Below are 12,882 nucleotides of genomic sequence, written 5' to 3' on the forward strand. Positions count from 1 at the left end.
GACTTGGAGCAGCAATGAAGGCTAAGGAATTCCTGAGTGTTCTCTGGTCCGATTTCCTTGTAACTCACAAGGGGTCTGTAAAGAAAACAGATTGTCTAACAAATTCCTGATCCTGTCTCCCGTGAGGCTCCTTCCCCATTCCCAGTCACTTCAACACTGGGCTGCAGTGTATTTGCCTCTTCTCCAAAACGACCTCAGCAAGCGAGTGGGAAAGGCCTGGGACTTGGCAGTGCGCGGAGGGGAGACCGCGGGTCCTGGCTGCTTGTTAGTGATGCCGCCACCTCTCTTCGCTTCCCTGAGACCTGTTTCCTCATCAGTACAGTGTGCATCATGTACATTTATTCTTCTCACATGTGTGGACCTTGCTGTAAGAGAGTAGCATGTGCCTCTTGGAGTTTCCCCCGATAACCTGTGAATTAGAGATTTAAGTGTACTCCTTCCAGGGTCCTAGTGAGGGATAGAGGGGGTGCATGGACTTTTCACTGTGTTGGGCATGTAACAGGTACTTAGTAGACCATTTTTGGAGTGAGCTTTTGACAGGGTAGATGAGGTTCCTTTGTAGTCCTGTGGCCACTGTCCTCCTCCTGAGTCAAATTCAGTGAGAATAAATGCATGTCTGTTACCTCTGGATTGGCCGGATTCCACGGCCCCATGTTTTCCTGTATAGCCCTTTTCACCCAGTATCATGACTTCACTTAATTATGCAACTCACAACTGCTGAACATCTGACTTCCTTCCAAGCATGGAAACTCCATGTCTGAGGCCTTGCCTGTCTTGTTTACCCACCACCTACCTGTTGGCATACTGTGAGCAGTTGGGTAGAATAAGTAAATGACCACCAGTGGTCAGCTGCGCCCCTTTCATTTCCACTTGAAGGTGTTTTGTGCCTGATTGTGCAGACCCACTGGGTCTTCATGTGGTTTTTGTCCTTGGTCACTGCAGGTGGAGGGACCATAATGCTTGGCGGAGATCAGGAACCAGGGAACTACTACGTGGGTGTGGACGTTGGAACAGGAAGTGTGCGTGCGGCTCTGGTAGACCAGAGGGGCATCCTTTTGGCTTTTGCAGACCAGCCGATCAACCAGTGGGAGCCTCAGTTCAACCACCATGAGCAGTCCTCCGAGGACATCTGGGCTGCATGCTGTGTTGTCACAAAGGTATGGCCACAGCTGTGCTGTTCTATCCTTGCTTATGCGCCCCTGCTCCCACCTGCTGAGCATGTCTGTTGTGCACACCTGGTACCAGGGACAGTGTTGGGATGCTTTAGATGCAGGCCTTGACTTTCGGGTACTCACAGTCCAGTGGCAGAGAACAGCAGACGGTTAAACTGTGACTCAGTACTTGCAGGGTCCTCAGTGGCTATGGCTGGAGCTGAGGAAAGAGTAATCCAGAGGAGCTCAGGGAGACAGGACCCAGGGTGTGGAACATGCAGAGGTTCTGTTCACATGTAACCAAATGTGGAAGAGGTATGTGAATCCTTGCAACGACTGTAGGAAGGTAGCCCTATTACAACCCCTTTTGTATCGAGGAGGAAGCAGGTGCAGAAAGGTTAGGTCAGTTACCCAAGTTCATGCAGTTAGAAGGTAGGCGGGAGTGACTCCAACGCTGCACTGTGAGTTGCTGGACTGTCCTACCTTCCAGGTGGACAGGTCGGAGGAGCCTCATTTCATTCAGAGGCAACAGCATGTGCAAAGGCCCGAGTGGCAGGTACACGTGGTGTGTTTTGAGAAAGCAAGGACATCGAGTTGTGCCAGACACCCGCTGATGTGGAATGGCCTTGGATTGTAGTCTGCCCGCTGGCTTGGGAAAGGAAGTGACGCTCCCTTGTCACACTTGACTGGTTTTAGAACCTGGTGAACAGGAAGGACAGAGATACTTTTGTCTTTTGTTTCTTTCAGAGGGAAAAATAAAGTCCTGGTTTTTCTTTTCTCCCTGTTCCTAATTTTGTTCCTTAAATATTCATGAAGAGCTTGGTAATTTGCAGATGGACAATTCACCATTCTGTCTGTATTGATCAGTCTGTTTAAACTTTAATGAGCTCTGGGCTGCTGTTAGTGCCCCCAGAGAAGAAGGCAGAGAGGGGAGGTGGGGGTGGGCAGAGCCGGAGCCTTCTATAGGAATAAAAGTGGGGGCACATGCCTTCTGCCTGTTTAATCTTCCACCTCCCTCCTTGCTCTCCACCCCTGCCTTGGTGAGAATCTTCTACTCTTTGCCCTTGGGTCTCCTTTGTTCTTCTAACGTATAGCTTTTCTTGCCATTAAGGAAATTGTCAAGAAGAAAATATAATCCCCTGATGAAAAGCTACTTTAAAAAAGGTCTGCTCTAAGTACAGCTTGGTTTAATGGTAGATTTTTAATCACCTCCCGGCGGCGGCCAGCTCGTCATCTGTGTGAACCCCGTGAGCCCCAGGAGTGCCATGGGCTTTTGTCCTAAGTGAGGCTATTTTATCGAGGCTCCTAGGGTAAAGCTGCTGGGTCTTAGGCTGTCCCCTCACATGGAGTATGGCTGCGTGGCCATGTGCCAGAAGGCATAGCATGGGCGTGACCCAACTACTTGCAGCTCATTGCTGGTGGGAGACTTAGAGAAGGAAGCATTTTTATACCAAGGAGGTAGCTCACTGTAGGGGATAGATGCCCCAGTCCGACTGTTTGGATTGATAGCCCGTTGCCAACATTGATGAGCTCATCATCCTGGACAAATTACTTCAGGTTTCTTGCCCGAGTTTCCTTATCTGTAAAATGGGAATGATCATTGTAGCTTATCTCCAAAGGGTAATTGTGAGGACTAAGTGAGTAAACTCCTAGTACCCTAACAGTGCCTGGAAATGAAGAAGCATGGCCTCTTCCTGTGGCAATGAGGAAGGTTAACAGTCACAGAAATGGGTAGCTTGCGGAGGAGAAAACTTCGAAGATAAAACCCTGAAATGTCAGAGTCGATTAGGGACGTGCCTTTTGGAACCCTTTGCTCCCTCCCTGTCTGGTTAGGGTTCTCTGTGTGGGAGGCTTTGGCAAGTGCTGGCATAGGGCAGAGGGCAACGCAGTATACATCTTGTTCTGTGTCTTCTTTTTCGAAGACTTAAGGAAGAGCTTGAGAGTGGCGGTAGTACTTTCCTTTCCCTGAGTGGTTCCCACCGCTGGAGATGGTTTTCCTCGTAGTCCAGTTAATCAGAACATCAGCAACAAAAGTAATAAGATGGTGGCGATGGTGACATTCTTGGGCATTCACGTTCCAGATACCGTGCTGAATACTTGCTACCGTCGCTTCCTTTTGTCCATGTGACAGCCTCTTGAGAGAGTTTGTATTATTCTGCCTGTTCTGTAGCTGGAAGCAATGAGCTTTGAAGGGTTAAGGAACCAACCCGAGGTCACACGATTAATATGAGCAAGGGGTGGGCTGCTGCTGCCCCCCTCATGCTCTACCCTTTGCCCCTCTCTCCAGTACCATTTCACTCCCCATGCCCCCTGCTTGGAAGTCCTATTAAGTTCCCTGAAGTTTTCAGAATTTGCCACTGTGTAGGGGACCCTGAGCTCACCCTCATTGTTGTACTAACCGTACTGCGTTGCAGGTGCCTTTCCGACTATCTGTTCCTGTGGAAACTGTGTGCCCCATGAGCAGGGGTCAGGCCTTATCTATCTGTAGTTCCAGAGTTCCTTGTCTCTGGTATGCCTGCTTCATGTTTGTTGAGTACATGCATGGATGAGATGTCTGTTATTTTCATTATCTGGAATATTCTCTTACCTTCTTCACTCAGCTGCCCACCTTGTACACAGGTACTTGGTAATCTTCAGCATTACTTGCTCCTGGGAGCCTTCTTTGATGACCTCTGACCCCTGCCTCTCTTGCCAACCTGAGAGGAAGGAGAGAGTGAGAAAGCCCTCTCTGCTGCCCCAGAGCGCACTTTCTTCACCCTGTCCTCACCGTAGAGCATTTGATCTGGTCCTTATTGGATTGCACTGTAATCGGTGACTTCTTTGGTTTCCTCAAAACCATGAGCTGAACTCTTGAAGAGAATCACCCCTTTGTTCCCAGCATCTAACACATTCCCTGACACAGTGTTGCTGCTCAGTCAGTGGTCACTGCATTAATGTTACTTGGAGCTAAAAACAAACAAGCAAAATGGTGGTATCCCTCATCTTGCTTAAGTATCATAGTAACTGTATGAGATAGACTGCCGTTCTTTCTGTTTGACACATAGAATATTGAGGCTCTGAAACTAACAGGTATTAGAGACAGGACAAGACTCCCAGCAAGATGGCTCCAAATCCTATATTCTGTTTGACTACTTCCACTGCCCCCCAAATTGGAGGGTCTTTATTGGGTTGATCGTTGCATATTTAAAAAGTGCAGTGGGAACACATAAGTCTTAGCGATATATACTGTCCCTAATTTCAAGGACCTCTATCTCTTTTTGGACCCACAATCTTAATCATCCCAAGAAGATGAAAATGTTCAACATTTCATTTTCAACATGAAAATGTTCTAGTCAGTACCAGCTTCCATTAGCAAAAAGGAAAAAGATAAGCAGGAGATGTCTTTCAGCCAAGAGGCATTTGTCAAGTATCCTCTAGTTCTCACTTTATTCTCTGAGCACTACTATGTGCTGTGGTTTTTGTTAAGTCCCAGAGTGTGTACAGAAGAGGTATATAACAAATTCTGTGCCCCTAAGGATGAAATAGTCCAGCTGGATGGAAAAACCCAGCACCTATGAGGCCAGTGAAGTACTGTTTTGTTCTAAGTTGTAACCCAGCACCTATGAGGCTAGTGAAGTACTGTTTTGTTCTAAGTTGTACTAGCTATGTGAGTAATGGTTGGAGGGAGGAGGAGCAGAGAGGGAGTAACCCATGTGGGATTGAGCAATAATGTTAACCCCTCACAGTCACAGAACCTGTGTAGTTTACAAAGTGTGTTCATAGCCATTTGATTGTCATGCAAGGTAGGTGGGGCAGGGTGGTAGTTCCCATTTTACAGCTGAAGAGAGAAATGGAGACCCAGAGAGTTAGGGGCCTTTCCCTAAGCCACTTAGGAAGTCAGTGATAAGCCTCAACTCAGGCCACATCTTTGCCTTCTTTCCGTGTCCAGTGCCACATACCTTTGTCACTTGTCTGGATTTATGCAAGAACCTAACTGATGTCACGTATGCACTTTGACTTTGCAATCTCTTCTCCTTCTTGGAGCCGGAATGCTTTTTTTTTTCCCCCAGTGTAACCTGATCATGTCACTCTTTTGCTCACCATCCTTCCATAGCATCACACTGCTATTTGGATACAAGTCAGAATCCTTAATTTGAGGTTTTCACGCCCTGTCTGGCTTGGATTCCCCCTACTTTCCTGGCTCATCTCAGGATGCTTCTCTCCACTGCCTGTGTTGCCACCACACTGTCCTTCTGTCTTGTCCCCAAACATGCAGGCAATGCTCACTCTAGCCTCAGGACCTTTGTCACATTCTTTCTCCTTTCTACAGACTCTTCCCACCTTCTGCCAATGTATCTAACTCCTCCTCATCCATGGATTCACACCATCTAATACAGTAGTCACTAGGCACATGTGGCTATTTAAATATAAGTTAACTGAAACAAAAAAACAGTTTAAAGTCTGGTTCCTCGGATGCACTGGCCACACATTTCAGATTTTTTTTTTTAAGATTTTATTTATTATTTGACAGACAGAGATCACAAGTAGGCAGAGAGGCAGGCAGAGAGAGAGGAGGAAGCAGGCTCCCTGCCGAGCAGAGAGCCCGATTTGGGGCTCAATCCCAGGACTCTGGGATCATGACCTGAGCCGAAGGCAGAGGCTTTAACCCACTGAGTCACCCATGTGCCCCTTCATTAAAGATGTTTGGGAGCCAGGCCCGGCTGGTGGCTACAGGTAAAAAACAGAAAATTTCCATCACTGTAGGAAGTTCCACTGGATGGCGCTGCACTGAATCTTAGCTCAGAAGTCCAGTTCTTCAAGGAAGAAGCCTTTTCTTGCCCAATATCACCTCCAAACTAAGTTCTATTTTACTTACTGAATGTTGTCACAGTATCTTATACTTTTCCTTTATAGAATGTCACATGATTTGTGAAGCATCCATTTTTTGATAAATAACAAAATAATAGTCATTTTATAATCAAATAATAAATCTGATTTTTTTTTTTAGTTGATCTCTATCTTATCTCCTAGATTTGATGTTTTGTGGGGTCAGAACTACAGTTTGCTCACCCAGGTCCTAAAATCTAGTAGACTCCAGTATCAAAAGAACGAATGAGTAAAAAAATGGGGACCTCTCTACTCCCAGTCAATGGTGAAGGCTTGAGAAAGGGTATATGGCTAACATGGACTCTGGAGAACTCTAAGAGATGACATTCAAAGCTGGAGGAATGTCATGGACAGAAGTGCTGACAAGGGGTTGTAAAGGAGCCAGCCCAGGTTGGGGCAGGAGGAGGAGGGGGGGAGACTGCATTGTTGGAGGAGGAGGGGAGACTGCATTGCATAAGGGGGCAAACCTGGGATAGCCAGTTTTGAGACCAGTAGGGTATCTTCTAGAATCATCCTGAGTTTTACATTGACCAGCAGCTGATTCAGGATGACTTACAAGGAACAGAAACTAAATTCAAGGATGCCAGTGAGGAGGCATTTTTCTTCTAATGAAGTTCTGGAGGCTGAGATTCCTTTGAACTATCAGCTCTGGGAGGCTAGAACTACATCTGTCTTATTCAGCATATGTACTCCATGATGGCACATACAGGTGCTTAATAATTTCTTTTTTCTTTTTATAGATTTATTTACTTATTTGAGAGAGAGAGAGGGTGTGTGTACAGCGGGGGTGCGGGGCAGAGGGAGAGGGAGAGAATCTTAAGCAGACTCTCTGCTTAGCAGGGAGCCTGGTGTGGGGCTTGATCTCATGACCCTGACATCATGATGTGAGCCAAACTCAAGAGTTGGACACAACCTACTGAGCTACCCAGGCAGTTCAGTAACTTTTCTTTAATGATGAATGGCTGGATGAGAATATTGGCAGAGGAATAAATAAAGATGGCAAGACTGACTTTGGAAGGAAGATCTAATAGGACTTGGTGAAAGTGGAGAGGAAGGAGATGAAGGTAGTTTCAGAATTTCCCTTCTTAGAAGAATGTTGGTGCCCCTGATGTAAATGGAAGTGTTGGGTGTCCATTTCCCTGTTTGTCTTTAAGGGACAGCACCACACCTAAGCTAAGATGCTGTGTAGGCCATGGTCCAAGATTGTATTTATGCGTTGGATTAGTCACTAGAGTTAATTTTGCTAAATAGAGTGTCTCTGGGGGCCTTGCAGATTACATACTCCCCATACAAGCTATATTAGCCCATTTGCTCTTCCCACATCAGGGTCTTTGCACTGGCTGTTCTCCTGCCTGCAACAATTTCCCATCAGATTTCCATAAGGTCAGCACCTCAGGTCCTTTATGTGTTAACTCCAATCTCACTTCTCAGCAACTACCTCCCTCTTTTCTGGCACTCCTCATCCCCTTATCATTTTCTAGTACACTCTGTGTTTTATTTATATTAGGTGTTGTCTATTCCTAATAAAATGTAGTCTCCAAAGGAGAAAAGATTTTTTTTTTTAATATTCTCTTCTTTGTTTCCTAAATACCCAGAAGAGTGCTCAGCTTGACCCTAGAAGAGGTTTGATTATATTTGCTGACTGATTGAACGTGTGAGTAATTGAATCGTGCAGGCAACAGGGAGTGATGAGCCTGAGGGAACCAGGGATTTCATAACCCCACACACCCTCAAGGCTGACAAAGGCATTCAGATCAAGATCGAAAAGAATACAGTACCAGCCACAAAACTCAGTTGCAAGTTGGACTCGGCGAGGCACTAGGCTTTAACCCTTGGCTCCAAATAGAGTTAAAGAAAAAGCCAGGTATGCCTCTGACCCTCCAGTTCTCAGTTTGGAGGGTTTCAAAGGAATACTGTCTCCCCACCCAATATGGCAGAGCCTGCTGATTTAAAACACATGTAGGATTGAACTGGTTCCCACCATTAGAACAAAGCTATGCACAATCCCTTTCCCAAATATTTGTTTGCTGCCCCATAGCTACGAGTTGACAGATGTTAGACATGGACCAGGTTACCAAATGAAGTTGCAGAAATCTTCTCTGGAAATTCTTTAGAAGAGCAATGTGCTTTCTCTCTAGCTGTGGAAAATCCCTCGATGCCAAGAATTGGGGTGGTTTTACTAGACTGCTTTCTTCTTCCATTAATAAGAGCATTAAAGGAATCCTTAGGTCAGCAGGTCAAGTGCCAGGTACCTTCTGGGTAGTGTGACCTTGACAGCTGTCTTTCTGGGATGGTTTCGGTGGGGGTGGGGGTGGGGAGTAGGTTGGTCCTACTCCTGGGTCAGCATGATCATAATACATTTTTAGGTAAGGCTGGGGATGTGGCCATCTAACCAAATCAGATTTAAATGCATGTCACAACTAGTCTTCTAGTTCTTTGTGATGAATTTCTATTATAGAGATGGAGTGGTTGGGCCTTTGTGAGTGAAAGGCCATGAATAGAATATAGAACTCTAGATCTTCAGAAGGGTTCATAAAATAGATTGAAGAGAGTATTTTCTTTGCACCTACTGGGAGGTTAGTCACACCGTAATCCTTGAGAAGGTTTGAGTTTATTCAGTGTTCTTGATCACTGTTCCCTTTGCCTGTCACCTGTACATGTGCTTACGCAACACGGAGTGTGCTGTGCTTTTTGCATATGAAAGATTTCATGAAGGTATACATGTAGATCAGTAGATGTCATAAAGGTATTTAGGGCATTTACCCTAAATAATACCCTAAAATCCCATTTACCCTGGGATTCTAAAACAAGGAAAAAGAAGAATTGTGTAGTTTAAATGGATGTGGACACTTTTGAGCTGACTTTTGTGGGATTAAGAGGTTATTACCATTTTTTGTTTCTCAGAGAGAGAGCGAGAGAGAGAGCGGGTGTGCGGTTTTGCATGCCCAAGCAGGGGTGAGGGGCAGAGTGGGAGAGAGAAGCTTAAGCAGGCTCCACTTTCAGCATGGAGCCCCATGTGGGGCTCCATTTCACTATTGTGAAACAAAAATTTAAAAATAGAAATAATCTATTGTTTTACTACTTTAAAAATTATATGACAGCATAAAAAGTCTCCAGTTTCTTCCAACTGCAGTTTCTGCTCTCAGAGGCAATCACTGCTGTTAATGATTTGTTGTATACAAATTTGTCTGTAGCTTACGATTTTTCAACTTTATGATGGTACAAAAGTGATAGGCATTCCATGGAAACCGTACTTGGAATTTGGGGTTTCGACTTTTTTTCCTGGGCTAGTGAAATGCAATATGATGCTCTCTCCCAATGCTGGGCAGTGGTAAGGAGCCGCAGGTCCCAGTGAGCCCGGTAATCATGAGCGTAAAGAAGCAACATACTTACACCATTCTGTACCCACGTAAATGTTCAGTTTTTCACTTCTAATGCAGTATCCAACACACTACATGAGATATTCAACACTTTAGTGTAAAATAGGCTCTGTGATAGATGATTGTGCCCAACTGAAGCTAATGGAGGTGTTTTGAGCACATTTAAGGTAGGCTAGGCAAAGCTATGATGTTTGACTTAAAGCTATTTTCAGCTTATGATGGGTTTATCCGATGTAACCACATCCAAAGTGGAGGAAGATCTGTATTTTTTTTAACTTTACTAACATGTCATGGATGTCTTCGTTTCATCTTTAGCTGAACCTCTTAAAAATACATAACTTTGGAGGTATAATTTACATACCATAAAATCCCTCCATTTAAGTATATAATTCAGTGATATTATTGAGTTTACACATTCATACAATGATTACCATAATCACATTTTAGAATGCTTCTGCTACTTTAAAAAAATTCCTTTGTGGCTGTTTCTGGTCATTCCCCAGCCCCAGTCATAGGTAACTGTTTATCTGCTTTTTGTCTTTATAGTTAATCTTTTTCAGAAATTTCATATAAAGGGAATCCTACAACATGCATTCTTTTGTGTCTGACTTCTTTCATTAAGCATAATGTTTTTAAGGTTCATTCATGTTGTTGCACTTAATAGTTGGTGCCTTTTTCTTGCTGAGTACTATTCCATTGTACGGGTGTACCACACTGATTAGCCCTTTGATTAAACTATGACGGGCATTTGATTTGTATTCAGTTTGGGGGTATTATAAATAATGTGCTATATCTGTTTACATACAAGTGTTTATGTTGGCATATGTTTTTATTTTTCTTGGGTAAATGCTCAAGTAAAATTGCTGGGTGGTATGATGAGTTATATTTAAATAGTGCCAAACTGTTTTCCCAAAGTGGCTGTATTTTCCATTTCCATCAGCAGTGTATGAGGCTTCCCCTTTCTTCTGAATTTTCTAACACTTAGTACTGTCAGTATTTTCCAAATGTGATTTAGTTTGCAATTTCTTAATAACTAGTGATGTAGAGTATATTTCTATGTACTTATTGGACATTTGTATGTTTTATTGGGTGATATGTATATTTAAATATTTGGTCAATTTTGTAATTGGGTTATTTTTCTCTTATTATTTTAGTTCTAAGAGTTCTTTATGGATTCTATATGTAGATCTATTATCAGATATATGAATTGCAAATATTTTCTCCAATCTGTAGCTTATCCATTTTCTTATGGTTGCATTTGAAGACCAAAATTTAAAAATTTTGATAAAGTCAAATAAATCCATTTTTTTCTTTTATGAATCTTATTTTTAAAGAAATCTTTATCTAACTTATGTCAGAAAATTTTCACCTCCAAGTCTTTTAGTTTTATTTTTTACATTTGGAGATATGATACATTTTGAATTAATTTTTGTGTGCGTGTGAGATAAAAGTCTAGAAGTATAAGTTGGTGTTTTTCTTGCATGTGGACATTTAGTTGTTCCAGTGCTGCTATTGAAGAGACTGTCCTTTTGCCAGTCTCCCCACCGAGCAGGGAGCTTGATCCTGGGACTCCAGGATCATGATCTGAGGCCAAGGCAGTCAGTCGCTGAACCAACTGAGCCACTCAGGTGCCCAAATAAAATATTTTTAATAAATAAATAAATAAATAATAAATAAAAATAAAAATAGTCAATTATTAAATTGAATTGTCTTGGTACCTTTATAAAAAATTCATTAACCATAAATGTTTGGGCTTATTTCTCATATTTCTCTTCTGTTCCATTTAATCTGTAAATTTATCCTATGCCAATGCCACACTGATTTAGTAGTAATAGTTTTATATAAAGTTGAAATCAGGTAGCTTAAGTTCTCCAGCTTTGTTCTTTCTTTTCAAAAATGCTTAGTCTCATCTTCATCCTTTACATTTCTGTATAAATGTTAAGAGCAGCTTGTCAATTTGTAACAATATTAAAAAAAACCCCAAATATCCAAAAGCCTGCTGTAATTTTTGTAGGGATTATGTAGAACCTGTAGATTAATTTGAGGACATTGCCATTTTCACAAGGTTGAATTTTCCATTTCATGAATATAGCATATTTTTCTAATTTGTAGCTGCTTTTGTAGCAATGTTTTATACTTATCAGAGCACTGGTTATGAACTTCTTTTGATAAATTCATCCTCAGGGTTTTTTTTTTTTAATGCTATTCTGAATGGAATTATTTCCTTAATTGAGTTTTGACATGTTAGTTGCTTGTATACAGAAATATAATTAATTTTAATATGCAGATCTTGTATCCTGTGATCCTACTAAACTTACTGATTACTTCTAGTAGCTTTTTTTTTTTTTTTGGCAGATGCCTTAGGATTTTCTGCATATGAGATCATATTTTCTGCAAAAAAAGATGTTTGAACTTCTTTCTGTCCAATCTCTTTGCTTTAAATTTCTTTTCTGGCTTTATTGCATTGGCTGGAAACATTAACTACAGGTTGAATGGAAGTAAAAGAGACATTTTTGTTTATAATATAGGAGGGAATCATTCATTTTATCATGAAGTTTAATGTTAGCTGTAGGTTTTTGTAATTGTCTTTATCAGATTGTAGAAGTTCTCTTGTCTCTGAGTTTATTGATTCGTTTTGTTTTTCTCTTTCTGCATCTGTTGAGATGACCATTTGGTATTTGTGCTTTATTCTATTAATATGTATAATACAGTGATTGATTTATGGATGTAAAATCAATGCATGCATTCCTGGGATAACCCCACATGGTCATATTATGTAATACATGTTTTGTAGTTGATATTTTGTTAAGGATTTTTACACCTGTTTTCGTGTCAGATATGGCCGATAGTGTTCTTTTCTTTTGATGTCTTTGTTTGGCTTTGGTATGTGAGTAATGCTTGCCATGTAGGATTTGTTGTAAAATGTTCCCTCCTTCATTGTATCCTAAACGAGTTTGTGAAGGAATGGAATTATTTTTTCCTTGAGTGCTTAACAGAATCCCCCCCGTGGAGCCATCTGGTGCTAGAGTTTTTTGTTTTGTTTTATTTTGTATTTGTGTGAATGTTTTAAATACAATTTTGCTTTTTCAAGAATGAATCCTTAAAAATTAAATGCTTTGATTTTTTTAAGAATAAATAAATAAATGTGGTTTTATTCATGTTCCCTAGCCCCCAGATGTTTGTTTTTGATGATTTTGTCCAGTTTAATATTTTTATTTTGCTAAAAAAATTTGCACCCCTTCAGAGTACCACACTCAGGAGTTACTTCTCGACCGCTTTTTAATGGCTGCACAATATTCCATTTTGCAGATGTACCATACTCTAATAAAAATAGTTTTTCCAAATTTTAAATATATTCTTAAGTAGTGCTATAGTTAAATTTAATCTACATAGTAACTTATGCTAATAAATCACTAACGTATGATCCTAGAAGTGAGTTGGCTGGGCAAAAGTTATGCATGTTTTTATTTTTACTAAATACTCTG

The 12,882-nt window shown here is 41.7% G+C and overlaps 1 protein-coding gene across 19 annotated transcripts in view; it reads left to right on the top strand.

Moving 5' to 3' along the window:
* FGGY (FGGY carbohydrate kinase domain containing) overlaps positions 1–12,882 on the top strand; it is a 697,591-nt gene that overhangs the window by 310,957 nt on the left and 373,752 nt on the right. For 14 of the 19 annotated variants that reach the window (XR_006601768.1, XM_045064604.1, XM_045064608.1 and 11 more), the window contains one exon: positions 943–1,157. The exons of the other annotated variants lie outside the window; for them this stretch is intronic. Coding sequence is in view for 13 of the 14 variants with exons in the window: in XM_045064612.1 (XP_044920547.1) it covers positions 943–1,157 (215 nt within the window). In the remaining variant the exon portion in view is untranslated. The remainder of the gene's footprint in view (positions 1–942; positions 1,158–12,882) is intronic. 19 annotated transcript variants of the gene reach the window in all.

The sequence above is a fragment of the Mustela putorius genome, unplaced genomic scaffold (genome assembly GCF_011764305.1).
Source record: "Mustela putorius furo isolate JIRA1106 unplaced genomic scaffold, ASM1176430v1.1 tig00003853_pilon_pilon_pilon, whole genome shotgun sequence".
NCBI classification, from domain to species: domain Eukaryota; kingdom Metazoa; phylum Chordata; class Mammalia; order Carnivora; family Mustelidae; genus Mustela; species Mustela putorius.